This window comes from Tribolium madens, unplaced genomic scaffold (genome assembly GCF_015345945.1).
Source record: "Tribolium madens isolate multiple individuals breed KSU strain unplaced genomic scaffold, Tmad_KSU_1.1 Scaffold_97;HRSCAF=244;Tcas5.2_LG3a, whole genome shotgun sequence".
Classification (NCBI taxonomy): Eukaryota; Metazoa; Arthropoda; class Insecta; order Coleoptera; family Tenebrionidae; genus Tribolium; species Tribolium madens.
Window position 1 is genome coordinate 116000 of NW_025401069.1, and position 16896 is coordinate 132895.

The window sequence follows — 16896 nt, forward strand, 5'->3', positions numbered from 1 at the left end:
AACACGTCCTCTACTCATCACCACCGTAAAGTCAAAACAGCTAATGAATTACTGACAACTACAAATAGTATACCAATAATAATAATAATGATAATAAGATGTTGATAGGTTTGTACAACATGTTAAATTATTAAATTAAATAACATGTTATTTCGATGGATATGTATTTTTTGTGAATCTGCTGTAGCAGACGATGTTAAAGTGTCAAAATGTATGTAAAGTTTGTTTTTTATTTAAACGGAAACCACCAAGTCAAAATTTTGGTGAAAAAATTGTTAGCAGCACATCTTCAGAGCCACAAATCTTGTTTTTGTTTATAGCAACTTTGTTCATAGTTATTTATGAATGTAGATGCAGATGAATGTAGATAATGCCAGAGGCGAATGAAAGGAGCCGAGGGCATTTTTATTCCAGAATTCCAGAGGTGCATACAAAACTTTCCTCCCAACAGACAAAATTAATAATAACAATAACATAAGAAAATAATAAAATTTTCAAATAATGTTAAATAATAATTTCCAAAATATTGGGTTCATTGAATTGCATTTTTAAATGTACTAGATTATTAGTCAAAAACAAGAGAACAAACCAGGCACCCTTAATTTAATCGCTTTCTTTTTCATTCATGTTTATTTTCTATTATCGTCAATTTCTTGCCAACGTACACTGTTTGACGTTTAAAAAAAAAACAGACTAATAAGTACGAAGTGATCCAAAAAGACTGAGTCTGTTGGCAACAGATTTGAAAGATTTTTTGTTAATAATTTGAAACACTGCAACCGGATACGGTTTTGCTTAACAAATACTTGACGTACAACGCCGCATGATTGTTGAATTTTTCTTAATTAAAGCGTACTCTAATGGTAAGCTTTAAAAATTAAGGTCAGAATTGCCTACATATTCAGTCATTGTGGCATAGAATAATTAAGAAATGTTGTTAATGGTTTGCCTAATTTATTTAATAATTATTATTTTAAACATATTTTGTATAAAATTCAGATTGTCCAATATTTATTATGTCACGATATATAAATATGACAGCGAAAGTGATGACAAGTTGTAGATTTAATAAATTTTTATCTGTTTATTAATTTTATTCAATGATTTCCCTCACATAACATCACAATAGTATATTAAAAAACAACTGTTACAAACACATCTCATTGTTATATGAGTGTAACAAATACACGAATATTACAATGAGAGGTGGTTTTTTAACTATTTTTTCAGATATACCAAAATAGAAAAATGTATTTTTTTCTATAGCAGATGTTAAACTATTTCTTTATCAACTCTTTTGAGTCGATCTACTTTTAGCACTTTAAACGCAAGGGGAGATAAAGTAACACTCTTACAGCAAAGGTAAATAAAATGGTGCAACGCATAGTAACGGAGAAACACAATTGCGATTTTTGTGCCAAGAATTGTAATTTTCTTTCAAATTTATTTTCTCTCTCAAACTTGAAGTCCTGCTATACAGTGTGTTTCCGGTTAAGTGAAACGACTCTTGTAAAAGATGAAAAAAATTATTGCTTTGGAAACTTTCAAAAAAACTATTTTTCTGTAAACTGCCTTTTATGTGGCAAATACGACAGAATCAACATTTAGGCCCGTATACTAAATTTGAAAATCATCGACTAACTATGATTTTTAATTTTTTTCTGAGGTAATTGCTTTTTATTAACAATAACGTCAAACATTTATTTAGTACTAATAATCTAAATGTAATTTTTTTTATTTGTAATAAAAGAACTGTTAAAATTAAAAAATTAAATTCTTTAATTTGTGAATAATAAACATAAAAAATACTGACAAATCAGTTGGCCGATGATTTTGAAATTTGGTATACGGACCTAGATGTTGATCTAAACAACTTTTCTTAATAACCTTTGTATTTGCCACACACAAGGCACTTTATTCTGCAGAAAAATAGGTTTTTTGAAAATTTCCCAGGCATACTTGATTTTTCAAAACTTAAATTATGTTAGAAATTAGTCTTTAACTATCCGGGGACACACTGTARATAGTATGCATGAASTACAGAAGCCAGTGGATAAAATATCCGTGATTCCATGCTAACGGGATTTACATGCATTTCTGAATACTACGCATCATCAAAAGTTTGACAATAGATACTATTGCGAGAGAAAAATGCCATATAAGGTAAGATACCAGGAACATGGAAAAAATGTTAAAAAAATTTTATCTATAAAAATTTCGAAGTTATGAAAGTTTAAAGTTTGCACTCTGACTCTATTTATTTCTTTCTGTAGGAGAAATAATTTTCCAATTTTTTTTGCTACAGGCTATTAGAAGAGGAAACAAGGAAGCTGTATCCTAAATTGTAACTCTGTTCAATGTTATTTGCGGCATTTATTGGCAAAATTTTTGTACCTTTATTAAATAATTGTAAAAAAACATACAGGATCATCAGTATCATTAAATAGACATAAAATGTGTCAAATGTCAAAATTTTTTGACAGATAGAATTTTTTAAACATTTTTTCCATGTTCCTGGTATCTTATGTTACTTGAAATTTTTCTCTGGGGCGCGAGTTCTGGCGCACCCTGTCTCTTTTTTTGAATATAAAACTTTGTTACATACATTATGTACCTATTATCAGATTATAAAATATAAAGAAAAGCATACTTCACATTTTATTTTATTCAGTTGTAAGTTATAATACAGCACAATTTTTATATATTTTTTATAATAGTCAATGAATAATACTTGAAATACTTGACCGAGGAGTAATCGTTCCATTTTCTTCATCAGACTGGTCTGGAGATATCCTTATTGCCTGGTACCATTGATTTGTTAAATCCGTCATTTGGCTTTTGCAATCCTTCAGTTCCTGTAATAATAAAGTAAATAGTAGTAATTTATTTTGTAGTCCAATTGGGGAAATATATTTTTAGCGTCAATTTTCCGAAACAATAAAACAACAATAATTGCAGATTTGCTCGCACTGTATATTAAAAAAATACATATTTACCTGCTGTGTAAATCTCCTAGTAAAAAATGGGATGAAATACTTCAAGTCGTATTTAACAAAACCCTTTATTCGATCTGAGACGAACGACACCTCCATTTCCCCTTCTGTAGTTTCAGACAAATGCTCAGAATCTAGGGCTTGGCCCCATTCTCTAGTCTTGCTTAAAGTAACTTCTCTATCTTTTCGGCGTCTTTTAAGTCGTCTGGACGGATTTTTCGTTGCTTGCATAAGCTTCAACAAAGGCATTGTAGAACCCCCCAAAAACAATGTTGTAAACAAAACAATAATCAATGTTGTTGTAATAATAACATGTCGCGTTTCATCACTGAAGTTTAAATGAAGCGACAATGCGTATGAAATGGCACCGCGAAGACCACTAAACCACATTATAAACATCATTTTTTTGGTAATTTGATGTTCCCGAAATCTATTAACTAGAATTGCTAAAGGAAAAATATTACAAGCACGGCCTAGGAGACACAAAATAATGCCCCAAATAATAAGAGCGGGCTCGACCCGATGTTTAAAACTAAACAAGGCCAACCCTAAATATGCAAAAACACAAGTTTCTGCAATGAAAGCTAAGGTTCTGAGAGTCTGTTGCATGGTAATTTGAGTTACGGTAGATAAATTGAAGTGGGTGTAATGTGACATCACAATTCCACAGAACAGTATAGCCATAATACCACTAAGATGAATACCTTCAGCTAACACATAAGGTGCATAAGTAAATACTAACATCATAGCGAATTCTAAAGAAGGATTCTTTCTGAGATCGACGTGTTTTAGAAATAGAGCACTTACAAGAGCACAAATCACCCCAATACCGGCGGAGGCGAAGAACATTAGACAGAATCGTTGAATACCCATTACAATTGCTTCCCCTGTTGACATTACTGGATTATTTGACTCTAATGCTGCTGTTGTTAAAACAATAGCGATTGCATCGTTTAAAATACTTTCACCAAAAACCAACATATTAAGTACAGGATCAACGTTTAGTGCGTGGAATATAGCAACAGTTGCTACTGGATCAACAGCCGAAATTAAGGAACCAAAAGCAAATGATTCCACAAAACTCAATTTATAAACGACTTCCGCTAAACCTAAGAAGTATATTCCAAACCCGATTATGAAGGCCGAAATTGTTGTTCCAAATATTGCAAAAACTAAGATTGAACCTATATTTTGAAAGAAATTTCCTTTATGTAGATTGTAACCTGATTCAAAAATAATCGGTGGCAATAAGACTAAGAAAAATGCCGTTGGTGAAAAAGCCTCCTCTTTCCGCCAGTTACTAATATTTCGGTTAGATAAAGTATTCATTGCTAAACCAATTAATGCCCCTAGAAAAACTATAACTATGCTCTCTGGAACATATTGAAAACCTGTTTGAAGCATAAAATGAATTAGTAAAATCCCTAGTGCTAAAACACAAAGAAGAAAAAATATAGCCATTGAACTGTTATGTTCATCTTCAGCTGCCCCTTTATCGGGTAGAATAGGATCAGACAATGTCGTATTAGAGGTAGTGTTTTTAAAACGATGACTTGAAGGGGTAACATTTTTGATAGGTGTAGATGGGGGACTTTGAGCAATGTCTTGTCCTGCAATTATTGGTTTTCTTGATGATGAAATTTCAGAGGGTGAATGTGTAGTCGAGAGAATTCCATATGTGTGGTTGGAATTTACCACCGTTGAGTTATAGATGACAGTCACATTTAGTGGCTCTTCCAAAGAGACGCAACGGCACAGCAACAAAACATACACAATTTTAACAACTTTCATATCACTCACTTTACCACAGGAAATTTAATTAAACTATCTCTTCACATTGTATCAGATGAAAATAAATATCTGAAATAAAGGAACTGTTAATATCCAATCCTGTAACATAGAATTAATTTGCTCACAGTGCCTTTTGTGTCGTTTTATTTGTCAAAATTTCACTTTAATTTTTTATAGTGACTCATTCGTAATTATAATTTTTTTCACTACTATATAATTATTATGACAATTTCGAGAAGGTGACTGACAAGATATAAAAGGTTGAAAAGGTTAGGAGACATTCTTTACATATTTTGTTCAAAAGCGCGAAAAATACAGTCGCCAATCAATTCATAAGTTCATAACCACTAAAGTAAAAAAAATCAGTAATAGAATAATGTCACAAAATCGTCAGCAAACACGAAATAAAAAAAAACAAGTTTTATTTTGTCAACGAAATAAAATCCTGCACATTTTTCTGATTTTTAATTGTAGTATACAATTTGACAACTCTAAAAACTCATTTTTCTACCTCACATGCAGAAGTCTGTCTAATGCAAATGTCATCTAATCTACTTGCCGAAGAATCTACGTAGACGAGAATATACTAAACATAACCAATTTTTATTTATTTTTATTGACAAATATATTCAACATTTTAAAGTTGATTTTAGAAAACAATTGTGTTATTCTGGTGTAAAATAATAAATAGTAATTTATACCGTTTTGAAAATCCGGTGAATTAAATAACAGAGGTTGGTGACAGTAGAGAATTTCGCGCGTACGCACATTATCGAGCAAGTATATTCGCGGACACTCTTGGCGTTGTTTCCTTGTGGTTGGGTTACCTGACGTCCGTTATTTATTGTAAGTTTGGAGTAAAGTGTTTTCAAATTGTGCAGCATTTAAGTGTTTCAAATAAAAGTTAATATATTTTTTCAGACCCATACATAAATATAATGAGTACTCAGTCCGCAAATCCTTGTGAACTAACTTCGCATCCAAAAACTCCGACTTTGAAATCAAAAATACTGGTTGTTGGAGCCGGAGGGATAGGATGTGAAATATTGAAAAATTTGTGTGTTTCAGGCTTTCAAGACATTGAAGTTGTAAGGTTTTGAGCTTAATTAGTATACTTTTATTGTAATATTAATTTTTAGATTGATTTAGACACAATTGATGTCAGCAATTTAAACCGTCAGTTTCTGTTTCGAAAAGAACATGTTGGGAAATCCAAAGCAGTTGTTGCTAGAGAAAGCATAATATCTTTTAATTCAAACGTTAATATTAAAGCATATCACGACAGTATTTTTAAGTATTTATACCAATTTTCTGTTAAATATTATGTTAATAATTTATTTTTAGCCAAGAATACGGTGTAAATTTCTTTAAAAGGTTTGATTTAGTTTTGAATGCACTAGACAACAGAGCTGCACGCAATCACGTTAATCGTATGTGCTTAGCTGCTGACATTCCTTTAGTTGAGTCAGGAACTGCTGGATATTCCGGCCAAGTGGAACTCATCAAAAAGGGGGTAACACAATGCTACGAATGTCAGCCAAAACCACAACAACGGAGTTATCCTGGTTGTACAATTCGAAACACTCCATCTGAACCAGTCCATTGCATTGTTTGGGCTAAACATCTGTTTAAGTAAGTTGTGTGTTTTCAAAAACCACTATACTAAATGCGTAATAAAAAGAATGTACGGCATTTTATGAATTTAATATTCTTGAAACAGAGGCGGAACACGAGATTTTCTAGGGGGCGAAGCAACAACTCCAGTCTCTGCTTACTTCAATGTTGCTAACGTAATTTCAAAGTCACAGGCTCCTTAGATATTTAATTTAACTTGTGATTACGGAGAACTACACACTAGAAAACGAAACGAGATACAAAATTACTCGATTTTTTGGGCCCAAAAAAAGTAGTACCACGGAATAAAAATGAGGGCGCTTAGAGCGTTTTACCGTCTCAGTTTTAAATCAATTTAAATTCAACCAGTTTACTAATTGTTTGAAAAAAAAAATAAGTAAAGCTTTACATTCTTAATAAGCTGTGAAAAACCAACGACAAAATTTTTCACGAGAATTATGAGAAAAGAAATAAATATTTAAAATCTGTGCTCCGTTTCATGCTTTTCAAAATGCTGCGAATACGGCTAAAGGTACAAGAAAAATTTAAGAAAGAAAGTTGTAAAGAGTAAAATTCTCTAGTAAAAAGTTCGCGAGACCATACCTCTATCTTTAATGGTTTAGACCTCAAAGACGTTTAAAGCCGCTCAAGCGACGGATTCGTTTTATTTTTACTGGTGATTCAGTGCCAGAGGAACACTGTAAAGCAATTTAAACCTAAGATAGAAATATGGTCTTGCGGACTTTTTTGTAGCAAATTTTATTCTCTACAATTTTGTTTCTTACACTTTTTTTGTATCTTTAACCGTATTCGCAGTGTTCTCAAAAATATTGGGCGGAACGCAAACTGATAATTGTTTATAATTTATTTTTAATATTGTTTTCGATATTTTTGAGAACGCTGCGAATACCGTTGAAGATACAAAAAAGTGAAGGGAACAAAGTTGTAGAGAATTAAATTTCCTACAGAAAAGTCCGCGACCATATCTCTATCTTCAACAGTTTAGGTTTAAATTAATTTTCTGTCACTTGACCTTTGGTAAAAATGACTCGTATTCGTCGCTTGAGCGTCTTTAGGACCTAAACCATTGAAGATAGAGACATCATCTTGCGGACTTTTTCTTGAAAATTTTATTCTCTACTACTTACTTTTTTATATTTTTCTTGTATCTTTAACCGTATTTGCAGCATTTTCAAAAATATGAGACGGGGCGTAAATTGCTAAATGTTTGAAATTTTTTTAAATATAGTTTTCAATAAAATTTTTGCATTATCTTCATCTCTTATTATTGAGAATTTAATGCTCTATCTGTCTATATATTTTTATTTTGATTACCGTTAGGTAAATACAGCCATTTTTTCTATTTCATTGCTCTTAAAACTTAAACGGGAAAGGAACAACTGCATCATGTTCGATTTCTGTATTTTTGAAGTCTTTTTGTTCTTGATTACAACATGTATCTCACGATATGATCAAATGTTACATGTTAATCAAAATTTAGAAAAAGCGTTTTTGCAAAGAGTGCTTTGCAAAAACCCCAACAATTTTAATTAGCAAACTAAATTTTGCGAGTTACAGAGAGAGACTACAGTTTACATTTATTATTATAATCAACACTGTAGGCACTTTACTGTGGCGCTCCCTAGAAAACATAAAAGAGTATAAGAAACAGAGTCTCTTTGTTGGCGTAGGTGGCCATGATTGGATTGTATGATAGAAAGGATTTTTGTGAAATGTGAACAGCATTTTTTTAGACAATAGGAGCCATCAAATTTTCGGACGTGGTTTAATAAATACTAGGTATTTGATTCAGAAAGCTTTATTTTGATAAATAAAAGCTTTTTCAGTAACTTGAATTATGAGAAGTCAAAAATCTTGCTAATTGTTTATTAAAGTGACCAACTTCAGAAAATTTAAAATCAGGACATTAATAAAAATAATTATAATAATTTTATTTCAGAACACAAAATAAAACATAAAGTAGGTCTTACACCAACGTAATTGAATCTAATAAGAATATAGTATGTTGATATGAAAAACAAAAAACAATTTGTAGACCCTAATCTAATGTGTTAATTTAATTTTTTTCTATATGAATTGCTTTGAGAGTCCTCTCATTCTCTGCAAATATTAAATTAATATTTAATTTGGTCATTATAAGTGATTTTTAAGTGTTTCAGTGCTTTCAATTGAGTTTTTTCAGAGGACCAAACGCAATGTCCACATTTCCATTTAATTAACATACAAGAAAACTTTTTTAACTTTATTTTCGTCACAAACTCTCAAAAACCCATGCTTGGGTTTGTTTGTCCTTAAATTGGGACAAATCAGGACATAAACATAAAATAGGACATTACAATAAAAACCTAAACATGTTCTGGCTAAATTAGGATGGTTGGTCATTGATCATAACACCTTATTTGGAGAACCCTGAATCTTTATATTTCTTGCTCTATATTTTCTATTTGTGTTTATGTTTAATCAAATGCATCTTCTATGTTTTATACAGGGTGCGCCAAAACTCGCGCCCTAGAGAAAAATGCCATATAAGGTAAGATACCAGGAACATGGAAAAAAAAATATCTATGAAAAAAGTTATGAGGGTTTAAGGTCTGTACTTTGACTCAATTTATTTCTGTTGGAAAAATAATTTTCCAAGTTTTTTTGCTATAGGCTATTAAAAGAGAAAACAAGGAAGCTGTATCCTAAATTGTAACTCTGTTCAATGTTATTTGTGGCTTTTATTGGCAAAATTTTTGTCCCTTTACTATATAATTGTAAAAAAATATACTGGGTGTCAATTTTAAAACTTGCAATCGGCAATATCTCTAGAACTAAAAAAGTTATTGAGAACCACTCAAAACCGTTTCGGTGGTTTTTAGGGGGAATTAAAATGGCATGGTAAGTAACGCTCCTCCACCCACCCTTCAAGCCACCTTAAGTTGAAAATTTAAAATGGCACGACCCTACTTGCGATACATCGTTGGAAAGCCCATAACAAGCGCTTTTCAAAAATGTCATACAACAGCCTATTTGGTAAAGTCATTTTTACAATTATTCAAAAACGAAGACGTTAGATTTTCATTTTTTTTATTATATTCAAGGGTGGGTGGAGGTGTATCACTTATCCTGTCATTTTAATTCCCCCTAGGAACCACCAAAACGGTTTTGAGTGATTATAAATATTTTTTTCAGTTGAGAGAAATTGCCGATTGCAAGTTTTAAAATTGACACAGTGTATACAAGATCGTCAGTATCATTAAATAGATATAAAAAAATGTCAAATGTAAAAAAATAAATGTCAAAATTTTTTGACAGATAGAATTTTTTAAACATTTTTTTCATATTCCTGGTATCTTACCTTACTTGAAAATTTTCTCTGGGGCGCGAGTTCAGTATTTGAATAATTTAGTTAAATGTAAGTTTCTTGTTTTCCAATAAAAACAACTAAATTAGTCAATAAAATTATAAAAATTTATTATTATCATAATCACAAGAATAGCGAAATGATACTGAGTATTTAATTCATTAATATTAATTAATAATAAGACATGAAATAACCTATTGTATTTTTTATGTTTTGTATGTTGTACTATTTACAATACGTATTTTAAAATGGAATTTACTTTTTAATTTGTTGTTTTTCAGCCAACTGTTTGGTGAAGAAGATCCTGACCAAGATGTTTCACCAGATACCGAAGATCCAGAAGTAAAAAAAGATGGTGCTTTTTCTGAAACTGAGTCTGGAGATGTGAAGAGAAAATCAACACGTCAATGGGCACAAGAGGTGGATTACGATCCTGAAAAGCTCTTCAACAAGTTTTTTAGAGACGATATTAATTATCTACTATCCATGGGTAAAACTTTTGAATGCACAACAATAACTATTATTCTTTGACGTTTTCATTCTTTACAGAAAATCTTTGGAAAACACGTACGCCGCCAGTTCCACTTTCTTGGGAGAAAGCACTTAACCGTGAACCCAAGATCTCTCAAGTTGATAGTTCAAAATCACTTGATATGCAAGTTTTGTCAATAAGCAAATACACTCAAATGTTTGCGTCTACAGTGAACATTTTAAAGAAGGAAGTCGCTGATAAGAAGTACCTTATGTGGGATAAGGATGATACGCCTGCTATGGACTTTGTAACGGCTTGTGCCAATATACGTGCATTTATATTCTCCATTTCACAGAAGTCAAAATTTGCCATTAAATGTGAGAAATATTTCATACAACTGTTCTATTATTGTATTATTTGATATTTCAGCTATTGCAGGAAATATAATTCCAGCCATTGCTACTGCAAATGCTTTAATCGCCGGGGTTGCTGTCTTGTACGCTTTCAGGGTATTGCGAAATGAATTTGAAAATTGTCCTACAATATATTTACGCCAAAAATCAGTTTATTCAAAAGTTTTGTTAGCGTCAGATAATGGCTTACAAAAACCTAATCCCAATTGTTACGTATGCTCCTCAAAACCAATCGTCAACGTCTTTGTGAACGTCAATAAGATGTTAGTGAATGAATTTGAAACAGAAATTTTGAAGAACACACTTAATATGGTAGCTCCAGACGCTATTTTAGATGGAAAAGGGGTTGTAGTTATTTCATCAGAAGAAGGAGAAACGGAGGTTTGTTAATATATTATTGCCGTTTACTGTCTTCATATTAAGTATTTTAGATCAACAGCAATAAAAAGCTTTGTGAAGTTGGAATCGTGGACGGAAGTATTCTGAAAGTGGATGATTTTCTACAAAATTATGAGTTGACTATAAATATTAGTCACTATGAAGCGAAAGAAAAGGACGATCCAGCGTTTAAATTCGTTGCAAATCCTGATGATTTGAAAGCAAAACAGAGCGATGGTATATTTTTCTAAATTATTAAGACATTTTTTTTTATATCAAGGTAAATTTACAGGGATAAAGAATGGAGTTACCGCTACCAAAAACAATTCACCAAATCAACAAGTGCACAAAGATAATGATGATTTGGTTATATGTACAACAGATGATGATTTTGGAGCTTCATCAAGTAAGAAGCGTAAGCTAAATCCTATTGAAGAGGATGATGACCTTATTATGTTAGATGAACAACTTGAGTAGTTTCAAGAAGTTATGTTATCGATGTTTTTGTGTTTTTTTTTTTCATATCTGGAAATAAATATTAAAAAGCTAAAATTATGCCTTATTCTAATCACTTGAAATTTTTTTGAACTCAGGTCTCGTAAAATTCTGTTAAACACCTTATATAAACTCATTCAAGATAAATAAGTCACCTCAACTCACATACGTTGGAATGGTTCTAAGATTAAAGAGCTACCTAATTCTAAAGTTATTGTTAATAGTGGTTCACTAAATTTTTATACAGGCTGAATATAAAATATGGAACCAAGCGGTTTTATTTTTAATTATTTGCCTCCAGAAAATAATAATTAAAGTAATATAAAAAATGTGATTGTATTTTCAGAACGAAATTTTGTTTTGTTTTTGAGATTTTTTTTGTCAAATTGCAATTTGTGAAATTTTTTTTTTGAAAAAATTAAAAATAAAGCAGATAGTTGTAATCCTTAGAGTATAGCTTTTATGAGAAAAATGATTTTATAGTAGGTTGCCATTTAATTAAATATTTTTTTTAGAAGTCAAAAACAAAAGGAAATTTCGAAAAATTTTATACTTGTTAAATCATCACATTTTTATAGTACTTTATCACTCATCAATTAGTTTTTTTAAAAAATAAATAGTTTAAGCAAAAAACGTTTGGTTCCATACTTTCTGTTCACCTGCCTAATGTTTTTTGTTTTCATTAGTTTTTTTTTTCATAAGCCATTTGCTATATTTATTGAGTTTTTGACGGAATAATAAAATGTGATACTTTACACAAAACTAAAGAAATGATGGCGTTTCATTAAAAAAGGTCAGTGGCGTCGTCACACCAAAATGCAGCCGTATAGTATAATAAGAAAAAGAGCAGTCACACATGAGATTAGTTATAATTTTTAGGAATATATAGGTGCAGATATTAAAAATACAGTTGTATTTGAGGAAAACATGTATTTTCTTCTGTTTATAACAAGTCCAAACACTTGTTCAACTTCACCTCGACATTAATTATTCAATAATACCTATAATCAGCTTGCTTGGGGCATTTATTTCGTGAAAATTATAACAAATATAAGACAATCAAAAAAATCATTATTTACAAACTAAATAATTACCTTCAACTGATACAAACTTGAAAATTTGTTTGAAATAATAAAAATAAAAAACGCAATGCTTGACCATGAATATTGTTCCAACTACTTATTGAAAGAAAATGTGTTCAATACACAGAATAATCCTTTATAACTAAACAAATAAATTTGTAACTTACAATAAAATAATCCAAAGATCAGGATCATTGTTTGTAACATCACAATATAATAACAGCATGAGCTATTTCAATTAAAGAGTACGCAAACATACATATATTTATATCCTGAAACAATACAAAATCGATCGTTTTTTAATTAAACTTAGTATGAAAAAGTTAAAGTTTTAGCTTATAAATAACAATTCACCGTCTATCTCTGTAACGTTGACGGTTTTCTCTATCCCTGTCCCTCGATCGGTCACTCGTTCTCCACAGAAATTCATCGACTGACCGATCATACGACCTCTTATCCGAATAGGAATTCATTCTTGATGACGAATAATCAGGCAGAGGTAATCCGTCGTAATATCGAGGAGGGGGTAAACTTTCATATGCAGAACTCGCATAAAGACCTGGTGGTGGAGCATAGGGCAGCGGAGGTAGTTGATGTTGCATTGTACGCATATAATCTGCAACGTAAGCTTCAGCAGCTGCCGCAGTGTACGGTCTTGGCGACTCCCTATCATAGAAAAGAGAAAACCGATCTCTAGGCCTTGGTGGAGACGTGGACCGTCTATACGAACTAGATGTGAGGCCACGAGTTGACAGAAAGTATTTTCTTCGCAAATAAGTGGAGCCCCGACTTCTGTAGTTGAACGATGTTTGAGCGGCGATTGGCATACGGGTTTTGGGGTGGCGATGTCCCCGTAGATTATTCTTCTTCGCTGCTTCCTTGGCTAGACGTAAAATGGGGGTGACTTCTATACCCTCATCCTCGGGGAAAAGACGGCACAACTCCTCGGCGACTCTTGGCTCAATTTCTTGTCCATCACGTCCGATTTTGACCGGTTTTCCGTCATTCCAGGGATTATATAAATGCATGGTGTTGGAAAAAGGAAGTTCCTTGCGGCATATCCAGTCCACTTTGAAAACTCCTCCTAAAGCTTTAGCTGAGAGTCCTGGAGGTAAAACCCAGGAGATGGCTGGCACATCATGCCGAGACTCACTATGTAATCTTGCAAAACCAGCAAACTTCCCACTCTCTTTCACAGAAAAAATTAGCAATACATTTCTGGACTCCCTGTAAGCTTTGTTTAGATTTGCTTCGTTTTGGGGAAGGGTAGACCAGACTCCTTTAGCCTTTGACAGCGTGATATTCTCAGCATTATTTGATTTAATCACAAAGAAACGGGCGTCACGAAACAAATAATTTAATTTGGTCATGTAGTCATAGGATTTACCTCTTGCATCCTTTGACCGTGCACGTTTTATTACAGGTGAGCTACTCTTGTCTCTTGAACGACTTCTCTTGTGTCGAGAAACACGTCCCTTTGTTGATGATTTCGTACTAACTGAACTTATGCTAGGTGCACTAGAACTTTCTGAACTACTGGAAGACACGTCGCTCTCGTAGTTTACTTCATCCAGTTTCATATCATCTCCCATGTCCAAACTAAGATTCAGGTTTTCTACATCAACACTGCCATTCTTACTATTTTTTGAGTCCATCATAATACGGTTTATAAGAAATTTACTCCTGGTTACTATTTACAATATTTTTTTCTCCACATGGAAATTGGAAAACTGCATTTATACTCAAGTGTCCGATCATACCATGTAGCAAAATAATAATCGAATTATATCAAATAAATCAAAACATTAAACCACCATTACGATTTGACGAATATTATTGTTAGTTACTTTCGTTAGGTTAGGATGGTAAGGTAACTGTCATTTACGTGAGAATAGCCATCTATTGGATAAAAAGAAAATAATGTACTTTCATGTATGCAACTAAATAAACACCGTTGTAATTAATGTTATTTCGATTATTTTTAGATACTATGTCGTACATAATTAATTAAATTAATTATACCTGTAGTTAACGTGTATTCATTTAAAAATAAACTCGCAGTAGGCGAGCATATGTCGTTGCCCTGCCCCATCAACATAAAATAACCAATTACACTTAAAGTCTGACTTAATATGTACAACCATGAAATTAACCAACAAAGAAAATTAGTCTTGATAGATTTATCCTTTTCTCGTCTGGGCATTTTTTGAGTACAACTGATTCCCGTTGGCGCTTTAATCTTGGGAAATTTTTTGACATATCCAGTTTTTTAGCTTAAATTGTTCAACCTCATAGTATCAATTCTCCTTGGCGTATATCTGGTTTTGTAGTATCCTTCCTTCCCAGCTTTTATTAATCGCGTTATTTTTCGTGAATTAATTCAAAATCATTCAGTTTTTCCTTAGTAACTCCCGTAACTAAGAAAAAACTAGGAATTAGGTACTGCTCGAATGCATTTTTTACGAAATGCTCAGGCGGGATATTGATAAACATTTCATTAAGAAGTCAGTGTTAAAAACAAATCGAAAATAAAATTTAATCTAAATCTTCACAATGCCAAAATTACTGTCATTAAATTACTGTCAGCACAACTGTCAGAATGTAAAAATCAAAAATTTGTCAAAACAATTTAGTTTAAATGTGACCGCCTTGGTTATGATTTTATACTCTTTTTCATATTAATGTACATTGCATTGTCAAACGTGAAATTAATCGTGAATTAAAATTTAATTTAAATTAGATGCGCTTTTAATAGACATTAATTAATTAATCGAGTCATGGTTTTAATTTCAAGCAAATATGAGAAAAAAACTAAACAAAACGGGAAGTCTCTTCTGAAGTCCCCAAATATTTGGCAGTTTTCAGGTCCAATAATAATTCATCCGTTTAGGGAAATTTACAAATGAAACATGTCTATACAATATTATTTATACAAATTTATACAAATATATTTATTTACAGACCAGTAGGTAATATACAATACACAATGAAAAATACATAATAAAAATTTTGCCATTCTGTGGTCAGAAGTATGAATTGGTTCAGTTCAAAATTTACAATGTCTTATACGATACGATAATGACCGCCCCAAATGACAGTTACCAGACCGAGTTGTAAGATACGAGTATATGTCTTAATCCTTTGTCGCCTAATGAAAGGAAAAAAATTATTTTGTAAATTACTACACTTTTTCAAAAAACTGAATGATAAATGATAAAGTAGTAAAGCTGAAGATTCCCATTTTTTGATTTTAATCGATAGCTTTTGAAATATGTAAAAACTTGTTAATTCTTTACATAAAGGCGGATTTAGGTAAAGAATTGAAAATTAACAGTGATTTCAATACATTCCAGGCAAAAATTTGTCGTTGAGGGTGTTATTTGCCTAAGACATTTTATGTTTATTATCGGTATTCTAATACACAGGGCAAAAAGGTTTCAGATTCTGTGAAAAATTTCACGGAAATCACATGAAATCCTTTATTGTTGATAAATAGTAAGCAACCCCTAACTTTTACATTAATTAATAAATTTATTGGTAAATAAAACAATAAATTAATTATTTTGTGAAATGGTGACTTTGGACATCAAAACCATGAATCAGATCAATTTTTAATTTTAAAGAAACGTTTCAAATATTATTTTACGAGTATTCCTTTCAAAACAAGTCAAATGCGATAAGTGATTACTCATAGTCAAAATTAAACAAATTTCGCCACCATAGTAACTAAATTGACTTATCCTTCCGGAAAACTGTATTTTGGGCATTGAGTACCTAAAATAACCATTTTTCATACTATTTTATTGAGTCCAGCAAAGACTCAGCTTGTTTCGAGAGCCTATACAAAAAATTTATTACTTTTAAATGCTCGCCAGAAGTCTAAAACAAATAGTTTTTTAGCGGGGCAACTACGAAAAAAAAAATCATTGAGGAGGTCGTTTTTATTTTTTAATTTATCTTTGTTCCTCATAAAACATGATTCGGCATATCACAATCTTTTTTTTTATAAGACATAACTATAAATGAAAACTTCGCATTTTTCTAGGGTTAGTGGTACCCATAAGTGTGGTCAATAACAAAAAATTGTAATGGAAAACAAGAACACTTTTAAATTAAAAACACTTAGCTAAAAAAAAATCATAAATGCCCCTCCAAAGAATATGAATTTTATAGTGCGTATTGTAAATTTGATATTTAGATGTACGGACACGGAATTTTGGACAATTTGTCATTCGGTTGACATAAAATGTAAAACTGACTTTAGGTGCAACTTTTTTTTTTGATTTTTGTA

General features: G+C 31.6%; 3 protein-coding genes across 3 annotated transcripts; 1 reads left to right on the top strand and 2 right to left on the bottom strand.

Annotated features, from left to right (window-relative positions):
• Positions 1-2647: 2647 nt before the first annotated feature.
• Positions 2648-5077, bottom strand: LOC123014484 (sodium/hydrogen exchanger 8). The gene is made up of 3 exons (XM_044413629.1): positions 4910-5077; positions 2997-4853; positions 2648-2855 (listed from the first exon to the last, which is right to left on the bottom strand). Exons 2-3 carry the CDS (start codon positions 4782-4784, stop codon positions 2718-2720), a joined length of 1926 nt encoding a protein of 641 aa, XP_044269564.1. The 5' UTR covers positions 4785-4853; positions 4910-5077; the 3' UTR covers positions 2648-2717.
• A 444-nt stretch (positions 5078-5521) lies between these two features.
• On the top strand, positions 5522-11583 carry LOC123014485 (SUMO-activating enzyme subunit 2). The gene is made up of 9 exons (XM_044413630.1): positions 5522-5630; positions 5706-5872; positions 5924-6078; positions 6129-6416; positions 10047-10255; positions 10315-10614; positions 10667-11031; positions 11082-11265; positions 11321-11583. The coding sequence occupies exons 2-9, from the start codon at positions 5723-5725 to the stop codon at positions 11503-11505; spliced, it is 1836 nt and encodes a 611-aa protein (XP_044269565.1). The 5' UTR covers positions 5522-5630; positions 5706-5722; the 3' UTR covers positions 11506-11583.
• An 855-nt stretch (positions 11584-12438) lies between these two features.
• LOC123014398 (YTH domain-containing protein 1) lies at positions 12439-14469 on the bottom strand. The gene has a single exon (XM_044413490.1). It carries the CDS (start codon positions 14261-14263, stop codon positions 12956-12958), a length of 1308 nt encoding a protein of 435 aa, XP_044269425.1. The 5' UTR covers positions 14264-14469; the 3' UTR covers positions 12439-12955.
• Positions 14470-16896: the final 2427 nt, after the last annotated feature.

What these genes read in the sequence shown, in the direction of transcription:
- LOC123014484 (XM_044413629.1), bottom strand. Translation starts at nt 4,784, where the DNA reads ATGAAAGTTGTTAAAATTGTGTATGTTTTGTTGCTGTGCCGTTGCGTC. An exon ending in CTAGGAGATTTACACAGCAG is followed by an intron (nt 2,856 to 2,996) that starts GTAAATATGTAT and finishes TTATTATTACAG; the next exon opens with GAACTGAAGGATTGCAAAAG.
- LOC123014485 (XM_044413630.1), top strand. Translation starts at nt 5,723, where the DNA reads ATGAGTACTCAGTCCGCAAATCCTTGTGAACTAACTTCGCATCCAAAA. An exon ending in GCTTTCAAGACATTGAAGTT is followed by an intron (nt 5,873 to 5,923) that starts GTAAGGTTTTGA and finishes ATTAATTTTTAG; the next exon opens with ATTGATTTAGACACAATTGA. An exon ending in CAGAAGAAGGAGAAACGGAG is followed by an intron (nt 11,032 to 11,081) that starts GTTTGTTAATAT and finishes TAAGTATTTTAG; the next exon opens with ATCAACAGCAATAAAAAGCT.
- LOC123014398 (XM_044413490.1), bottom strand. Translation starts at nt 14,263, where the DNA reads ATGATGGACTCAAAAAATAGTAAGAATGGCAGTGTTGATGTAGAAAAC.